The sequence below is a fragment of the Brachyistius frenatus genome, unplaced genomic scaffold, assembly GCF_029030835.1.
Source record: "Brachyistius frenatus isolate BFR_SWC_R1_liver_20210118 unplaced genomic scaffold, ASM2903083v1 Contig_11, whole genome shotgun sequence".
Lineage (NCBI taxonomy): Eukaryota > Metazoa > Chordata > Actinopteri > Embiotocidae > Brachyistius > Brachyistius frenatus.
The window spans coordinates 5318722-5338216 of record NW_027210610.1 but is presented as its reverse complement, the minus strand read 5'-3'; the positions used below and the strand labels follow the sequence as shown (position 1 = coordinate 5338216).

The following is a 19495-nucleotide window of genomic DNA, read 5'->3' as shown; positions in this document are numbered from 1 at the left end:
GCCAGTGGATGAGAACCAAAAAAGTAATATACCCAGACTCTCTCAATCCCATAGTTTACCTTTTTGCATCAACTAGGGCTTAAAGTAATTATTATTAATTATTTAGCAAATTATCTTTTCAATTAATGAATTCATTGTATTTTCAACAAAATGTCAGAAAATAGTAAAACAAAAGATGGTCAAGGTGTGAAATGAATATACTCAAATTGTTTGTTTGGTCTAACTTGGTCCAAAACTACCTATAGTCTTTTACTATTAAGAAAGAGCATCAGGTGCTCCGATTCAAGAGGCTTGAACCAGCCAATGTGTTGCTATGACGATGGGAGACCAGGTTTCGCTGACATGATATAGTATGTAAAAATCTGATGGGTGTTTGCCTCGACAATGACATTTCCTTTAACGAAAATTCTACATTCACTGTGTAAGTGCAGACTGATTGCTACCTGAAGCACGCGATCAGCCCTGCCCTTTTCAAGACCCTGATGCACTTCACTCTCAACCTGGTGGCTCTTTCTTTGCTTTCCCCTGTAGTCTCACACCGGTGTGTTCACTCCTCACGCCAACGACATGCTCATGTGCAGCTTCTCAGTTTTATGTTCGTGTGCCAAACTTGTACTGTTTGCTGTAACGAGTTGGGGGTTTTGGGAGAGCAAGAGAAAAGCGGAGAAACTGTACAAACTGTACACGAGATGCCGTGTGAATTTGTATGTTTAAGAATATGAAACAAGGAAGATAGATCATGTTGCGCATGTGACGTCACAATGTTATTTTAGGAAAGAAGTTAGTTGTCGCAAAATGTCTATAAATTAACACAACACAATGTTTTCAAACCTCAGAAGAAACAGCTGGTTGGGACTGGGTCACCATCTTAATACAAGGGAGGAATGAAACAATGGAAGGGCTTAAAAGATACGGCCGCGAGCAAAATCTACCTCGTATTGTTCACTGAACAGTGAAATTAAAAATGGTGAAGTGTGACAAAACTGTCAAGAGAAAAGTGCCGTACAGGGTTTCAACCAGGTGTGCAAACTGCCGGATGAAAAATGTGCCTTCCTGCACTATTCATTTAACAAGTGATTAAATCTGCAATAACAAGAGTTTGGTGTGCAAAGACCTTGAACGATCAGCTGCAAGTTTTGTGAAGACATCTTAAAAAAAAAAAAAAAAAAAAAAAAAAAAAAGGGGGTGGTGGTGGTGATGGTAGAGGGGGAGGTGCGGAGAGTGGGGACAGTGTCTGGCAAAAAAAAAACTATGTATTTTTGTTGTGACTATCTTTCATTTTGAAACAATCTTAATCTGAAGATAAATGCTGCTTTATTGTGACGTTTACAGTATGTATGTAGGGCGATGCAAGTTTATTGCTGGAAGTATCATTTATTGATCGGCACCCACTCATGTTATAGACATAAATACCGACAGCTATGAGGGCAATCAAAAAGTTCAGAGACTGCTCCTATTGCACGCGAACGGAGAGCAGCACCGTGATGCGCAAAGAGCCACCGAGTTACAGATGTTTTTGCGAGAAGTGGTACGTGAGCAGTTTGCAAGACAGAGGTGCAGCCGATGGGGCGCAATTAATCAGATATCTCTCAATTAAACATGGATCTTATTGAATGCTGTGTGCATTAGCAGTCCGAGTTTGCTGTTGTTCATTTCTCACTGGGATCTCTGACTTCAGAAGTCGGAGCCTGATCTCTTGTCAATACATCGATAGCTATTTAATTGTATCCCATTAAACATATACCCCCAAGTATCCATAAACTGTGTCGGTAGGTCATTTCTACTGTTGTATCCTGTTAAGATCACAGGATCTTTATCATCAACACTCAGCAAAATGTCTCCAGTCGTTTTTGTCAACTATTCAGCCCAGGATTAATGCTGGGGTACATACATAGAACTTATATGTCCTACACAGTCTTAAATCCAAATCTGCCTTTACGATGGGTATGTTGACATTTAAAAAAAAAAGGTAAAAACATACGGTGTTAAGTTACAAACTTCACCTATTGAAGTAGCCTGTCATGAAACAAAACCAAACATGAAAGTCACAGTCAGATTTGAGCAAAACTAAGTTGTGTGAGCAGCTTATCAAGGAGTTTCGGAGCATTCAGGTCCCCGTTTTACCTGTTCTAGCCGGTAAGACGTCTCCCTCTGCATCTGCTGGAGGGCGGCCTTAGCCGCCTGATCCTGGTGAATTAGTTTATCCCGCGACTCCTTCAGTTCTTTCAGCAGCTCATCCACCCTGCCCTCCAACTGCAGAAACAGGGAGGATACAGGGTAAGCAACTTGTTGGGCAATATGATGAGTCTGGGCCACACCTGAGCTAACCTGTCTGGCAGGATGACACCTGACACAAAACGCTGAAGGCCAAATAAATGTAGACAGCAGAAGAAGAGGATGTCAGTCTGTTTAATTCTGAAAAATCAGATAATTTTACTGTATAAGAAGAAATGTTTCTGGTGAGATTAGCCTACAATACTTATGATGGAGAGCTTCTTTTACCTTATCAGCATAGCCTTTAACTTTTAGAACATTTCTGGAAAATGCTGCAAAACACATACTAGACAGTAAATCTCTCAAGCCTAAAACTAGACAGCATACATTAGGTGCACATCATACAAATCCATCCTATAGCCTTTTATTTATACAACGCTTAAACAAACCATGTTACCCTGACAACATGAGTCAATTATTGTTCCTTCCATGGCAACAGCAAAGCTAAACCAGACCCAATGAATAGGGAGGCACTTTTGTTTTGGAGTTCTAGCTCATGTACAAGGTGATCTTTGTAAATCAAAGGGAAGAAAACACTAGAAAAAAAAACAACAACTAAGATTTACACAGGTGATGATGCACAAGTGCTGCTTTGAATGCTGGCAATCAGGATTCAGTATCATTTTCTTTTCCCCACCGGGCTGCTGTGCTTGATGTCCTTAATTATCAGCAATACAAGGCTGGAGTCCAGACTTAATTGAATTGAGAGTGTCACTGTGACTGCTGCAGCTACACAACATTTGTCCATTACATTGTACAGCAGTCAGTGTCAGCTAAACCCTCGCCTCACAGACAAAATATTATTGATATTCAATGTTTTTCGGAATGTAACTCATATATCAACTATGAGGAATTACTCTTCTACTAATCTAAGAGTTTATCATCAACCTGAAAACCAACAGGGCCATTACCATTACTAAGAGGGCAATTTATAGATTTTGAACACTAATGCAAGAAAAATGCAAGCAAGCACCTACACATTCAGGTGAGTCACCCATTAATAATTTGAAAACTACATGATCTAGCAATGGTCAAGAGAAACGATAATAATTCATCAAGGTTTGCATAAAAATATATTACTGCTGCAGAACAAAGTCTTTCACCGCTATAAAAGTGTCAACAGTATTTTCAAAACTGCTCGAGCAATGTGAACACAATTAGCAGAAATCAAAGTCTGGCACAGACAAAAGTTAGACAAAATATTGCAGCGGAACAATTCCCTGTCATCTGGTAAAGAGGCTTCCATTGTTTTCAAAAAGCTACCAAAAATAGCTTGGAGAGACGTACATGATGAACATGGACCGTTAGTTCAGAGTATGTCTCCTAAACAGTCCATGCCATGAACAACATGAACAGACGACAGAGAATGAAACTGACCTTTTTGATGGTGGCCATGTGCTGCTTTTCTGTCTCTGTCCTCTTTTTCAGGTCTTCCTTCATCTTGTCTTTCTCTGAGCAGATACCCAGGATCAGCTCCTGATGTCTCTTATTCTCCTCAAGCAACCTATGCACACAGATGGAGTACACAGATGGAGTGTGTATACACACATACACACACACACACACACACACACACACACACACACACACACACACACACACACACACACACACACACACACACACACACACACACAATCCGAATTCAGGTCAAATCCATACAAAGTACTGAAGAATTTGCTATTAAGGCCAAAAGAGAGCTGGACTGGAACATGTGTGGATTATGCTCGCTGTTATTCACCAGTTTCACTAATGAAAACACTGCTGAGGTTTTAAAACAAGTATTTTCCTGTGTCAGCTTGATGAAGGCAGATTTTATAAGTAAAGCAAAAGCAAAAGAAACAGCTGGCAGGTAAACTGCCCCACTGCACAGGAAGCCAAGTACTGTACAAAGTGAAGATTAAAATGAAAGGTTGTCTAATATGTCAAAAGGTTCCTCCTTCTACACCTCCCGGAATAATGATGTGCATAATTGGCTTGTACAACATAACAGTTTACCTCTGAATAGCTTTCTCCTGTTGTGCATACTTGTACTGCACACACTTCTCAAAGACCGCCATGCAGTCCTCCTGGTCTGTGGGGAGTCCGTTGACAGGTGGGCTGCCTTTCCTCTCACCTCCACCTTCACCTTCAGGCAGCTGACAAGCCAACAGCTCCGACTCCAGCTCATCCAGCAGCGACTCTTGTGACAGCGAGCGCTGGATCTGGGAAATCAGCTTTCGGCTGCAATCAGTGTCGTAAGGACTCAACGAAGAATGTGAGGGGACTGAGTTGTTGGCACTGGTTTGTGGGCTGGAGGCAAGCGAGGAGCTGACGGTGTCGGAGCTCGGGCTGGTGGGACCGTTAGAGATCCCGGAGGTCGTTGTGGTGTCAGTGGGTGAGTTTTGGACAGAAACGGATGATGGCGTCTTAGCTGAGCCACTGTCGTCAACAGGTGATGGCTCTGTGGAACAATTTGTAATCAAGAGGGATGGCTGCTCATTGCTGTTTTGAGAGGTGGCATCGAAAGTCAATGAGGTGTCTTTTGTCCCTTCGAGAACGGAAGGAGAGCTGTCTACTACTTCCAGCGTGGTGACTGGGGTTACCAAAGTGATAACGTCGTCATCTGAAAGACTAAGTGGAGGTCTACCGATTCCCAAAGAAACAGCACTGGTATCAACAGCCAGCTCTCTCCCGTCTGGATGTTCCTGACTGCGTGTTTGAGCTTCCTGCTCTGTCTTTGTGTTTGTTGTCGTCGTGATTAATTCACTGTCAAGTGGCAATTCATCTTTTGCCTGACTGCTGATTTCCGCATCATGTGCACTATTGTGAGAGATTTGTTCCTGCTGTTCCACGTTAGACGTGCTGTTGTGAAGCTGATTCTCTTGGTGTGATGCCTCCGTCACAGATTTAACGTCTGATCCTTCCATCATGTGTGTTTCTGTCGCAGGACCAGGCTGATCCATGGACTTTCTCTGCTTCAAATCTGGCATAGTGAGGAAGAAGCAAACACAAAGGAGAGACAGGGAGAGAGTTTGGTGATTTATACATAATGTAACAACAGTTTTATCTCTTTACAACCTAAAATTCCTGTGTGCCACACCTCACAGCATACTGTGGCCATTTGCACGTTGTGCCTTCCTGGTCACGTCAAGGCGGAATCTTGTTGAGTCAGGAAGAACCCAGACAATTCTGAGAATAACACTCATATTTCCTCATGTTAGTTTATCTGTTACCAAAAGGAAACTAAACGTAAACAATGTCCAACAGACACACACACACACACACACACACACACACACACACACACACACACACACACACTACAAGGTACGGTGCTGTCAACACCTGTGACGTAATACATTTGGAGGTGTGTGCCGCAGAACATCAGACAACAGGTATTCAAGATTATTACACAGTTATTACACAGTTACTTCTGCTCAAAATGTATCACTAAACCAATCAGATGTCTTGGTAAAACACACGTTAAAAGATCTGCCATTAATAACTGTACATTTGTCTTCAATACTACTTTTCTAACCGTGTCCAATGGCCTCAATGCAAAAGAGGCAATATGAAGCCAATGACCCCAAATCATGAAGCACGACCACACTGAAGTTACCGCGGAGAAGAAAGAACTACAATCTTAATGGAACATCTTGATAACACATCCAGTTAATCTAAGAAGTAGATTAAGAGAGTAAAGATAATGATTAAATTAAAGTAAATTAATCAACCCTGTCTCTGTCTGAAACATACAGTCTTGGCTTTAACCTACTCAATCCAACATTCAGGAGTTAACAGTTCCCTTGGACTGAAAAAGGCTGTGTCAGCATTTAGTTTGTTATTAATTGCTGGGGTGACTGAGAACAGCGGGAAGCCGTGTAAACTTTGATTCAACTCTCTGCGTTCTTGCGAGACAATGAAAGATATGCTGTGGTCGAGACCCCTTCTTCTGTTACACCATGTTTCCTGATCCAAACCTCCCCCCCACACCCCTCCCAGGACCATTTGTCCCACCTCTTTCTGCATCATCCTGTTGTACTTCTGCAGCTATTACACAACTGAGATTCGAAATTATAAGGTCTGTCAATAAAAACCCGTAATGACTGTGCTTACCACCGTCCCCCTGTGTAAACCTGTGACACAGCTGCATTCAGAGACAGTCCAGCCTCGTCACTTGAACATCAGCTTTAACACACGCGAAGCTGAAGATGCTCTTTTGACAGGCGTCATTCCGTAACCCTGGAGTTCACGTGATGGGTGTAGCCACCCTTCTTAAAACACACCTTTTTAAGTGTCCCTTAACCGGGTTGGTGACTGCAAAGCAGCAGGCCGATGTATTGCATGTATTTACTGCTGATTTAAGAACATGTCGGTTCGTTTAACGTTAGGACAGCCTGGTCTGACTTCAGCTCGCGATCTGTTTACGTATCCAAGGCGAAAACCTGTCTCACGCGGTAAGAATAAACCATTTAAAAAAAACATCAAACCCACGAGATGTGATTTAAACGGATTCGACTGCAGACTGACATGTTGTTGAGGTTACAGGGCCACCGCTTACTTTAGCTGGTGAAGCTAACGCTTTAGCTCCTTTACAGTACAATCCCCTCACACTTCAGCTAGCGTGGCTAACGCCGGCGTCAAAACATAACCGACCGGCTGTAAGATTTACCCACCGATTGCAAAAAACCCATGCTGCAGTTCAATGCGGAGACAATCGGAATAAGAGTGAACTTGGAGTCCCCCCCCCCTCCACCTCAGTCTTACCAGCTGATCGCCCAACGAGTCACTTTGATATGACACATCAACAAATATGGCCACCGCAGGGAAAAAAAAAACGACGAGGCGATATAAACCAATGACAGCCCAGCGATCGATGACGTAGTCTGACGTAAGCACACGACAGGTACCTAAATGGCGACAAACTCCGCCTTAAAATTGAATCGCGTAACACAAGTCAGTTCACGGATCAGCAAACCACATTAACTACCTCACGCTGCTCATACTATTCATATGACTTATTGAAATGGTCTGCAGTTTATTCAAATACCGTACCGAACGAGATTATGTCAGTAATCCTAAATTTAAAAAAAAAAAAAAACTCTTCTCAAAACCTTATTTTGTTGAGTATGAAGCTCCAGAAATTCCTTTTAAACTAATGTAGCACAAAAAACCCAAAACAAAACTATGAATTAAATAGCATCAAATGTTGCTGTATTACTTTAATACCCAGCCCTAATTCAGTTTTTTGGGTGCTTTAAGAACATTATTGCTTGTACTGGTTTGGAAAATAGCATATATTGAGTTTTTAATATGAGGATACATACTATCTGATGTAAGAAAGCAGTTGTAGATATTTGTTTAACAAATGCTTTTTTTTTTTCTCCTGAGGATATAGCCGAACGCTCACTGGGAGGCCTGGATGGCAACCAGAGAAGGGCAAAAAGGGTGTGTGCCACAAGCATCTGTGTGACCATGTGCCTTCACTGCAGATGGTTTAAAGAGCCATTCATTTAATTATTAACTTTTCTATGTGGCCCACTTAATATCTAAACGGTTTTCTGTTTTTCAGCTGTCATATACTGTAAACCCCTATGACAGATTCTCATAAGATTCTGAATTAAACACAGTTCAATAATAAATTGTAATACTTATTATTTGAATTCTATTGTTTCTTTTTTCCTGTCCCTTATATGGCACACATCTTTTAGTTGTGGTGAAGTTCTAACATTTCCCTGAGACTTTTTTTTTTTTTTTTTTTTACCTCTCCTGAACATCCACATTTTTACAAAGCTGAATACCTTGTAGTTGTAGTGTTTTATGTGTTCAAATAAATGAATAAATAAATGAATAAAATAGTTATTTCAAACGATAAAACATTTTGACAGCTGAATTCTATTCTTTGAAAAATCATATGCCCTTCTAATTTAGTATCATTGTTGTTCTTACCATATTAGTTGAATTTTCACAATTGTTTATTATACCTACTTTATTTTTAATTTTACTAATATTATCATTGTGTTTTATCAAGATAAATAAAGAAATACTTTTTTTTTTTTTTTTTTTTTTTTTTAGCAAATTCCAAAACTGTGAGCCAGTGATCAAAGCACGTGATAGAGTAGTTCCAGACATAGCCCAACGCTAAGGTGTATCTTTATTGACCTGTGTAAAAGTGTATTATTGTTGGTTTTCTGTAGCCTTAATGGTTGAAATGTCTGATTCTCACCCTTGCACAGAATCAGATATTCCTTTTATTATTTAATTTTAATTTTTTTTTTTTATTATCGATTAAGGCAAATAAAATGTCCCTGCACAATCAAAACAAAGTGGTTGTTAAAGGTCTCTCTTCTTAACCCTGGCCTTTTGACCTCCCTACAATTAAAGGTTATTGGGCATCCCCAAAAAAGAAGGCGGAACGTAGTGCGCATGTGCAACTCCTTTTTTTTTTTTTTCTCCCCCTCTGCAACCACGTGTCTTCTCAGGTACGATACTGACTGTGCAATTTAATTAAAAAAACAAACAAACAGTAAATATGTATTTATTTGGTTTATTGTTGTGGTATAGCATTCTTTAAGTTCTTTATCGAAAGTTTTGCTGAGTTTTTGGCCTTAGTATCAGGTTGCAATTGTCTAATTAGCGAGTGACCTGTTTAACAGTAGGTGACTGTTAGCTGTTTGACCGTTCATGAACGAGCTGACGATTGTTTCTGCTCGCACCCGTTTGTAATAAACTGACTATATTTTTTTTATTTATTTTTTTATTTTTTTATATATAAAGGTGACGGCTACCGAGATGAACGGCTCGCTCACTCCGAATCAGGTTCGACCAAACCTGCCTTTGAGGAAACCCTCATCGAGGCCCGCGGCTCTTCCCACCACGTTGCCTCCTCCCAGACACCCCGTCGCGCCCGGTGTGACACCTGTGCGACCCGCGTCGGGCGCCACCGGAGACGGTAAATCAGTCAAGATAGGCTTGTGTCCATTATCGGACACGTAACTGCTTTGGATACCTACATTTTGAGTTGCAATTTGCAAACGTTATTTAACCTGTTTTTTTGTGTGTTTTTTTTTTTTAAAGTATGTCGTCTCTTTTTTTTTTTTTTTTTCAGGCACCATGAATTCACCAGTCAGCAGGAATACATCTGGAGTATGTAACAAACGTACAGTTTTTGTTATTGGATAAATCAAGTGTGTGGTATTGACGTAAGAGTCTCAGTGCATCTCTTCTGCCTTCACAGTTGTCAGGCTCGGCTACGCCAGCACTGACTGGATATTTCTGCAACTTCTGTGGTCAGCAAGGTAACAATGCAGTTTAAAGGGACATGTTGAGTTCCTGCAGCCGTGTTCGTTTCAGCCAAAGACTCTTCGCCGGGCGAATTAACCAGCTCGCCCTGAAGTGGCAACACGTTTCACAGCTTCATTTTGTCTTTGCTTTTCATATTAAGTTTATGGTATCGGTGTATCTGAGGATGTACTGTCGAAATTAATATGGGACACATTTCAGCACTGCGGTTTCTGTCAACAGTTTAGTGAAGCCTGATTTACCAATGTTCGTTGACAGGGAGTTTTCGCTGCAAGCGCTGCAAGATGTCCTACTGCTCTGTGGTGTGTCAGACGGAAGACTGGAAGGAACACAAATACTTGTGCACGCCCGTCGATCCGGGGACTGCAGTGTAAGCTGGGTCAACCCTGAGTGCTACTGACTGGCAGCTGTTACCATTGCTTTAACACCAACAACAACAACAAAAAAACGGCCGATAATTTTCACTCTTTTCCTTTAATCTAAAGAGAGAAGCCAAAGGAAACGTCAGCTTTGCCAGTTGTGGCAGAAACCACCAGCCTGTTGAAGTTGGAGGTAATTGCAAATGAAAAGTTGTAAGTTCAACATTTGCATGATTTGAACACTAAAATAATAGTGATATTTAACTCTCTCTTTTTATTTCTATTTATTGAAGTATGGTGATCCATCCAGCCCCCACAGGGTCTTTTTAAAGGACTTACCTATTACTAAAGTCATTAAGGGAACAGACATTCAGGTATAACACACCCATTTTGCCTTAACTGTAAAGACTATAATCAGATTTGTGAAATACCAAAACACTGTTTGTCGTGTTTTCAGGCATCTGTTGTTGAGTTTGACAGCCCTGGAAGGTTTTTCCTCATTCCTCAAAGCCCCGAGCTGCTTGAAGCTTTACAAAACATCAGCACAGAGCTTCAGAAAACGTACAGCTGCTCCTCTGTGACGACGTATGTACCCTGTGTTGGGGAAGTTTGCGCGGTTCAGTTTTCCTGTGATCTGGTGAGTAGAGGCCCCTCTCAATCAATTTCACAAGATGCACAAGGTTTAGCAAACACACTGGCTCAGTTCTCGACTCTGTCATTTGTCTGTATATTAATATGTGTAGAACTGGTACCGAGGCCTTGTGCAGACGTTGGATGCTGACCAGACGATGGCTAATATCCTTTACATTGACTTTGGCAATGAAGAGAATGTCCCTGTGGAGAGGACTAGACCCCTGGCTGCTAATATTCAGCCTTTTTGCCCTTGTGTGAGTGCATATTCGGACCAGTAGTTGTCCAATGTAACAGCAATAGACGTCAAGACATTTTATTTTCTCCATAAGTATTAATCATGCACACACAACCATCAAGGCCATAACGTTCTTTATGCCTGCATTGTGACATCAGCGTCGTCCTCTATTACTTGTAGGCAATGGAGTGCTGCACCGCTGAGGTGGTACCGTTGGTTAGCCACTGGTCAGGCGAGTCCTGCTTTGCAGTGAGACAGCTGGTGGCCGGCAAGACCGTGACCGCAAAGCTGGTGGAAACACTGGAGAACAGCCGCATGCATGCTATCGATATCCTGCTTCATAATGGTGAGCTGAAAACCATAAGGATGAATGCACATGTGAAGAATTCTAAGAAGTTAAAACTCTTAAGAGCTCCCAGTTTGTGTTTGAGGGGCAAAAACCCTCTCTAGCTTTAAGATTAGACTCAAAACTTTCCTTTTTGATAAAGCCTATAGTTAGGGCTGGCTCAGGTGGACCTGAACCAACCCTTAGTTATGCCGTTATAGGCCGAGGCTGCTGGGGGACCTCGTTACATGCCGAGCTTCTTTTCTTTCCTCCTACTCTTTAACTCTCTACAGACTCGCACCTCACCATCTTTTTCTCTCACAGTTTTTGCTTATTATCTGTCGTCTCCATTCAGTTCCCTCGCTCGCGTAGTTTTTCTTCTTTCTTTTGCAGATGTCCCATCATGGAGCTGCATGCCTCTTCCCTGCGCTTGTCGTCTCCACCAACAGTTCTTCTCTTCTATCTCTATGCTGTCCTTTTCTCTCTCTGCTCTCCTCTCACCCCAACCGGTCGGGGGCAGATGGCTCCGCCCACCTCTGAGCCCGGTTCTGTCGGAGGTTTCTTCCTGTTAAAAGGGAGTTTTTCCTTCCTTCTGTTGGAGGTTTTTCTCCCTTAAAGAGGAGTTTTTTTTTCCCTCCTAGCTTATGTGGGAATTGTTGAATTGTTGGGTTTCTCTGAAAAATATTGTAAAGTCTTGCTGTAAGGACTTCAACGTGTTAAGTGCCATGAAATAACCTCTGTTGTGATTTGGCGCTATATAAATAAAATTGAATTGAATTGAATTAAACCCAACTCCCTTCCTCCTCGTGTCTTTCAGGAAAGCAGTTGAGCACATTCCTCCTTGAGCAAGGATATGCACGAAAAGAAGTCACTGCATCACCAACTAAGCAAGATATAAGTAAGCTAACTTCATGTGTACTTAACCATCACATCTCAGATCAATCTGCAGATCAGGGCTCTGACAAGGGACAGAACTGGGGTGAATCGCAAGGCATCACTGTTACACTGCAGAGTTTGTTGAGATATGTAATAGATATGTCATTTTATGACTTCTGACAGCATGTAAGAAATTCAGCATCTGGATTTATTTTTTTATTTTTTTTTTAATATATACATTGACAATTAAGTATATTTAGAGAATACAATTAACCTGAACCACAGTGCTAAAAATATTCTCTCTGTTTATATGAAAAGAGTTTTGGCGTGTATTTGATTTTTCTCAGATGCCATGGTTAGTGCATCCTTGGAAAACTTCAAGTGTCACTCTGATGGGAAAGATGACAATACGTGGGCTCAACCACCGGAGCCACTGACGCAGGCAGTGGGAGACCAGCTATCTGTTGCGGTCACTCACTTCAAGTCACCCAGTCAACTTATAGTGCAGAAGGTGGAGAATGCTGGTGAGCCGAATTTCTTCTGGATAACGCAACCTAAACCTATCAACCTCAGCATGCATCTTCCCGTTGACAGAGATTTTGGTTTGCAGGAGTAATTCAGAATTTGCAGTTGAAGCTGAGGAACTACTGCTGTCAGGTTGCAGCCTCGCCGAACTTCCGACCAGCTCCTGGCACAGTTTGTTGTGCACAGTTCTCGGGTACAACCCTTTATGTACATATAGAAACATCACGCGTTGCATGTTGGCAGGATGTCCCCAAGTTTCAGAACAAAAACTTATATTTGCCAATAAATTAGTGCACTTCATAGTTCACTTGATTTGAAAATGCCCCGATCCTGAACGGTGGCGAAACGGACCAATTCACAGACACTGAAAATATAACGCGCATAATAGTTGGGTTTCAACATTTCTACAGACAGTATAATATCAAGTTTGTATCTTCATAGTGGTGGATATGCTCTGTGAATCTATGTCCTTACCTCTTCATGTTTCTTTCAGAGGACAAGCAGTGGTACAGGGCTAAAGTGCTGGCTTACTCATCAGGGGAACACGTCTGTGTCGGCTACCTCGATTTTGGCAACTCTGAAGAGGTGGATTTAGGCCTCCTGCGACCTATCAGTACTTCACTGCTGGCCGTTCCGACGCAGGCCATACCGTGCGGTCTAGCAGGTAGGATCTCCATTGTGCAGTGTGTTTGATGGCTCAGTCGCAAGCCTTTTCTTTAACTTTAGTGTCACTCTGATTTTTTTTTTTGTTGAAGAAATCTACAAATATACCTCATTGGTGAAATTGGGCAATAATGTGATAATAAAATACTGCAAAAAGTCTGTGGTTTTGACTTTTATTTGGTCAATTGAAATGACGTATTACAGCACTAACATGTGTTTTTAAGTCTTGTCTCAGCAAATTGTCTCTCGCACTCATTCAAACGTCTGTCTTCGGGCTCCTCTCCAGGCGTGCAGCCCGTCGGGGAGGAATGGTCTGAGGAATGCCTTTTGGCCCTGCAGCAAAGGGTATCCAACCGAATACTGCACATCGAGATCCAGGGAGCACACGAGGGCACGCTGCTGGTGGCCATGATCGATGAAGCCAGTGATCCTCAGGCCAACGTAGCCGAGCTGCTGATATCTGCAGGTTATGCCGTTACCGCCAGCAGTGACCTGCAGGCCGAAGAGACGACTACTGCAGAAACACAAGGTGGGAGGTGTCTGAAACGACACGCGTCACACAGTCGGACGTCTTTGTGGTTCCAGTCGGATCTTGTGCAAATGCAAGTCCCGTTTTGAAATTTGAAATCAAAACGTGAAAAATAACATTCGGATTTAATCAATGACTGTTTTCTTTTGACGGAGGATTATAACAGTGACTGTTTCCGCCTGTCCCTCTCTGTGGCTGCCAGTGAATGTATTTACCCCCCCCCCCAGTCACAGTTTTACTTTTCGATGTCAACGTGTTTATGCATCTGTCTCACTCAATTTCATGACTTTGTTTTCAAGCTCAAAGTTTGATTGGACAAGGAATTACTGGATACCTCTGTGTGATGCATATTACTGTGTTGAATTGTGCTCTTCAGTGTCTCCCCCTGTGTGTGAGCCTCTGGTTTGGTCTTGCACTGAACTTCCCTGTCACAACCAGACAGTGGCGCTACTAGCCAGCGTGGTGGAGAACCCTGAGGAGTTTTACTGCCACATCAACAACCCTGCAGGTATTGTTTGTTCAGCCTAGCGGACCACCATTATTGATCTTTGACAACAGGCTGAGCTGAATATTGACCAACAGAAAAATGCCACTTGGAGCACTCGTCCCAATAAGTATGCTGCCCGTTCACTATTGTTGTATACAATGAAACGCTTGCTTAATTGGCCACGTATTGCAGGTGCTCATCGGTGATATACTATATTATTCCCTTTTTCATATATTTTATTGACATACAGTTGTATTGTACAAATGTTAGTGGAAGCTTTACATTTGCTTTATTCAGTGCAATAAATACATGATCAAACTCTGGCCGGCATTGTTGCAATAGATTTTATATCAGACTGTGTCACGGAAATAATTTCAGAAAAGAACAATCTGATACTTTTTCAGACCATCGGCTACTGATGGAGCTCGGGCCGCTGTTAAAACATCACTGTGAGGCCGACGCCTCACCTTTCATGCCCAAAGTAGGAGAGCCCTGTTGCACCATGTTCCCTGGTGAGACCATCACACTGCACCGCTGGTTGTGATAAATACTGTCAGCTCATCAAGCAGGCTGTTCAAACAACAACAACAAAAGGACAGGCATGATGCTTTTGTGTACGAAGCAGATTTAAATACTCATTGATGGTGATTCTAGGTGTTGCTGGGACTGATCATTTTTTAATGAAAAGCCAGAATATTACATTTCTGCCTGTAAGCTGAATACCATTTGATTTAACTCCTTTTTCTTTCGGGGCCTTTGGTAGTCCATAATGTGCCGTTTGCTCCCCAGGTGACGGAGCATGGTATCGAGCTACGGTAAAGGGATCGTCTGAAGACATGATCGCAGTGAACTTAGTGGACTATGGTTACAGCATGGAAGTCAAAAAAAGCCACCTTCGGTCCATTACACCCCAACTCCTGACACTGCCCTTCCAGGCCATTCGCTGCTGGCTTACAGGTGTGTGTGTGTGTGTGTGTGTGTGTGTGTGTGTGTGTGTGTCAGTAAAACAACTGTCAGTTTAGCAAACAAAGGAGTATCTCTGTCTTTCCTGTCATCTCCAAAATATGGATGTCATCCGCCGTGTAAAAGGCCATGTATGTTCGTGTTCAGGTGTGGAGCCTCTTGGATCCGAGTGGACCAGTGAAGCCCTGCTGCGGTTCCAGACTCTGGTCGTGGAGGAGCTGTCTGCACGCGTCCTCTCCGTCACCGAACGGGGCTACGGTGTGGACCTGGAGAGCCGAGGGCAGAATGTGGCAGCCGTCCTCATTTCTGAGCAGCTCGCCAAAGTTCCCGGAGAGACCGCCAAAGAGACGCATGAAAAGACGGCCTCCTCCACCAAACAGCAGGAGAGAGTGAAGCAAAATGAGCACCAACAATCACATGTTCGAGCCTCCAGTCAGACAGAAGCCAGTCCCACGGAGACACCAGCTGAAGGGAAGACCGCAAAGCCATCAGAAGGTCAGCTAGAGTGACGTGCTTTAGATCAAATGCTGTTTAGTGATTTAAAAAAAAAAAAAAAAAAATTTAGGAGCCGGATTTGAGGTGCTGTGATCTGGTTTCAGTTCCTTTGTTCCCAGTGGACTGGAAGACGGTGGCGCTGCCGCCCAACGAGACCTTTCAGCCTTACGTCGCAGCTGTCGTTAGTCCTGTCCTCTTCTACCTGCTCGGTCCCACCCAGGGTCAGAACACTCACTTTAGCACTCCGTCTCTTATAAAAAAAAACGGACATTACATGACAAGAAGTTGGTATAGTGGTCTGTTGTAACTGTCGTGTTTTTGTGAAGTGAACCAGCGAAAGCTTCAGGAGGTTATGATGGAGCTGGCTGCCTACTGCAGCAACAACCAGGCCACTTTATCCTCCGCTGTGAAGAGCAGACCGGCTCCTGGGGCGGCCTGCTGTGCCCAGTTCTCTGGTGAGGAAAACACGGGTTCATCTGAAAATTCAGTCGCATCGATGAACTTAAACTCGTGTTCGTTCTTTCTGCCACGTCGTCGAATACGTGCAGCAACAAACAGCGGCGTTAGTCCTGTCCTCTTCCCTCTCAATTAGTCAAATTTCCACAAAACATTTGATTGCATGTCTCCTCCAAAACCACGCAGCCTCATAGGACGCGATCCACGTTTCGATGTTGGCCAGTATTCCCATTAGTGTTTGCAGCCATTAGGGGGCAAACAGGCCAATTTTCTCACAAGACTCAGTAACAAGTAACAAATGCAACTTCAAAGCTAATCATGCTCCATGACAGCTAACAATACCCAAACAATGTCATCTTAACCGAGACATTTTATTTGATGAAAAATATGTATTTGAATCTCAGGAGGTGGATCCATTTGTTTTACACGTGATCCTGTTTTATGTGGAAAGGACATCCGCAGTTCCGTCGTTCAGGCAGCGTCCATTCCCTCGCGTCGTTTACCGGCGACAGGGAAGACAAACCAGCGGAATCTGTCGGTGCAAATCTCTCTCTTTTTCATTCTCACGTCCAAGTGGTGTGTTCGCTCTCTGGCGGTTCTCGAGACCCCACCTGCAGTTCTCGTCGCTGCAGTCCTAAGCTGGTAATTCCATGTCTGCCAGTAGATGTAATTACACGGTGTGTGTGTGTGTGCGCATAGCTGAGCATCGGGGCTTCTTTAAACACACCATACAGGTAGGAGACTATAGCCTGGTATACATTCCACAGCCCCGCTAGCAACAGGGTCTGTTTTAATGGAGTTGTCTGTGCTGACTGGAGCTTCTTAGAGCAGCTGTACATGTAGAAATGTCTCTTTGTTATGTCTTAAGGGTGGGTGTACACGTTTTTTTTTTTTTTTTTTTTTTTGTACCGAACTTGCTCATGAAATTTGTGCCTATTTTTTTTTGTTGTTGTTGTTTGTTTTGTTTTTTTTGTTGCCTCCATGACGGCATTAACTTTTGTTTCACGTAGAGAATGTTTAGCTCTTGTGTCAACGCAACCCTTTGACGTGACATAACAAAAGTATACAGGTGAATTAAACGCCTTAGTTGGAGCTTCTTTTAATTTAATTTTTTTGTTTATTTATCCAGCGGACAACAAGTGGTACCGCGCAGTGGTCCTGGAAGTCGGCGAGAACGAGACGAGCGTCATCTACGCCGACTACGGCAACAGCGAGAAGGTACCGTTCTCGCGAATAATGTCCATCCCCATGCACCTGCTGCAGCTCCCCTTTCAGATCGTTCGCTGCACCATCACTGGTAAGGCAACAGGGGGCTGTCCGTTGTTTCAAGCACGTCCTCTGTGTGATTTCTCTGGGCTGCAGTAGTTTACTCCCTCACGCACCCCTCCGCTCCGCCTCCCCCCTTTTAATAGGCAAGGAGCGGTTTCCGGCAGAGTGGCCGGAGGAGGTGCAGCAGCTCTTCCGAACTTTGCCGCTGACTGGCGTCCTGGCCACTGTCCAGTCCTTTGACGGCTCTGCTAACGTGCTCTCCCTCACTCTGCCCGCTGAGAGTGGCGGGGTACAGCTCACCGACACGCTCTTGGACGCATTACGCGCCCATTCAAAGAGTAACCCTCGCACAGCCGCCGCCCGCAAGGCTGACCAAACTGACGGCAGCAGCAGCACTCCTATCGGCACCACAGCTGCACCCGACTGCCCGCAGCCCAAGTCGGTACCCAGAACCCAGAGCGGACCGGGGCCACTCGGCACCGCAGAGCCGACCAAAACCCCCGAGCCAAAAGCCAAGAACGTTCAGCAGAAGGAAAGTCCTTCTGCAGCGTCCGCGAACGGTCGGTCAAGTTGGAATTTGTGATTGTAGGCGAGATTTTAGGATTAAATCTGTACAATAATATATTTTTGTGAACATTTTAAAGTTGGATTGGGCAACCTGATATGACATAAATAAATTTGCTTCATTATTGTAAGTTTAAGTTACTAAACGGAGGCGCTGCGGGTATTTAATGCACATCTGGATGGGACGGCACACAAGATACCAATGCTGACCTCCGTCGGTGGTTCTGTTTGTGTTTCAGAAGATCCGGTGAAGCAAATGGAGCCAGTGGAGCCACCATGCCAAAAGAATTCAAACATTGATGGTATGTACGCATTAAAACGGAGCCTGCAGCCTCCCTGCCTGAGGTGACGTATTGTAATTTCATTGGACTTCGATGTAAAGGATTCGTTTGTGACTTTTCGAGGTGGCTCAGAATTCACTTGTCTCTCCACCTGAATCCCAGATCATCAGACCTCTGACTGCTGCTGTCTGAGCCTGAAGAACAAGGTCAGAGCTGGTTTCACAGTTTTAGAATATATATATATATATATATATATTTTTTTTTATTTGTGTAATTTGATTGCGAAAGGTAAAACAACACGACGTGCGTTTTTAGTTTGTTCATGCGTATTGTGCGACAGGAGAAAATGTTTCATATTATTTTGAATGTAGGCGCAAGTGGGCGACATCAATATTTCCTCTTGTCCTCCACAGGTTGATCATCTGGAACAGCTGATGCAGCTGCAGCTCGCTCTCCTCAAGCACTTAGTTGCACAGACAAAATAACACTCGATGTTCAGTACATACATGTTCGGCATCTCATTCCGATCAAGGCTGTTGTTTTTTTTTCTGCCTGTGTTTTCCTAAAACCGGTTTCCTGTGAATGTGTTCTCCAGAAGCTGCCATCCAGCTTGTCATTTATTTTTTATTTTTTTTCCTCTTTATTCCCGTAGTTGCCATCCAGCTTTTAATTTTCTGTCCTTATTGCTGATGGTACACTCTTTTCATGGCTTTTATGTTTTTAACCTGTGGTTAAACTTCAGTCACTTTAAGGTTTTAATATTTCTGGAGCTTTTCTTAAAGAAAGAAAGAAAGAAAAAAAAAAAAGATACTGAAAGCAATTTAAAGGTTTGTCTTTTAAAGTCTGCAGAAATGTCAGCTACAAGACACATCCTGCCTCCATTATCAGCTTGCTGTGTCTCCTGTAAGTGTGTTGTAGCACATGCTGTGCTGCCATCTGTTCCTTTGTTCAGTCCTAATCACCTGTTAGGTCGGGGTGTCCTGCCTGATTGATTGATTTATGTTTGACATGTGTTTCAGTTTTCTCATAAAAAAAAAAAAAAAAATTCAGTGGTGGAAAACCTGAAGATTGACTGGTCCATTTCATTGGCTTTCCACACTAAGCAGAAGTAATCCGCAGCGGAGATTAAACGTAACAGTTTGATCTGCTTTCAGTGGGGTGGATGAACTTCTCTTCTTGGCTCAGAGGGGAAAAAAAAAAAAAAAATCCTTGGGAGCCATTTAAGTCTCTCGGGCACTCCCTGTCTTCGTGCTTTCACCCCTGCGCGTGGGGAGGGA

General features: G+C 43.2%; 2 protein-coding genes across 4 annotated transcripts in view; one reads left to right on the top strand and one right to left on the bottom strand.

The window, feature by feature from the left end:
• The window catches only part of ccdc186 (coiled-coil domain-containing protein 186), a 28234-nt gene extending 21194 nt beyond the window's left edge, over positions 1-7040 (bottom strand). Inside the window, exons 1-4 of one of the 3 annotated variants that reach the window (XM_069691714.1) lie at positions 7024-7040; positions 4273-5239; positions 3652-3778; positions 2125-2253 (exon numbers count right to left, since the gene is read on the bottom strand). In XM_069691714.1, coding sequence (XP_069547815.1) covers positions 2125-2253; positions 3652-3778; positions 4273-5219 — 1203 coding nt within the window. In that variant the 5' untranslated portion in view covers positions 5220-5239; positions 7024-7040. Of the gene's footprint in view, positions 1-2124; positions 2254-3651; positions 3779-4272; positions 5240-6542; positions 6567-6932; positions 6991-7023 lie in introns of those variants that run through there. The other 2 variants (XM_069691713.1, XM_069691715.1) reach the window with 2 other exon arrangements.
• Positions 5580-18935, top strand: tdrd1 (tudor domain containing 1; the record flags this gene model as incomplete). Its single annotated transcript, XM_069691282.1, has 25 exons — positions 5580-5603; positions 9076-9216; positions 9494-9554; positions 9817-9928; positions 10044-10110; positions 10211-10291; positions 10375-10554; positions 10661-10804; positions 10966-11131; positions 11928-12008; positions 12334-12510; positions 12597-12704; positions 13005-13175; positions 13461-13703; positions 14080-14211; positions 14595-14702; positions 14980-15147; positions 15301-15648; positions 15753-15869; positions 15975-16103; positions 17234-17401; positions 17517-17933; positions 18177-18239; positions 18381-18424; positions 18632-18935. Coding segments are annotated over 25 exons (3522 nt in total), but the record flags the coding sequence as incomplete, so codon positions are not given.
• Between the last annotated feature and the right edge of the window lie 560 nt (positions 18936-19495).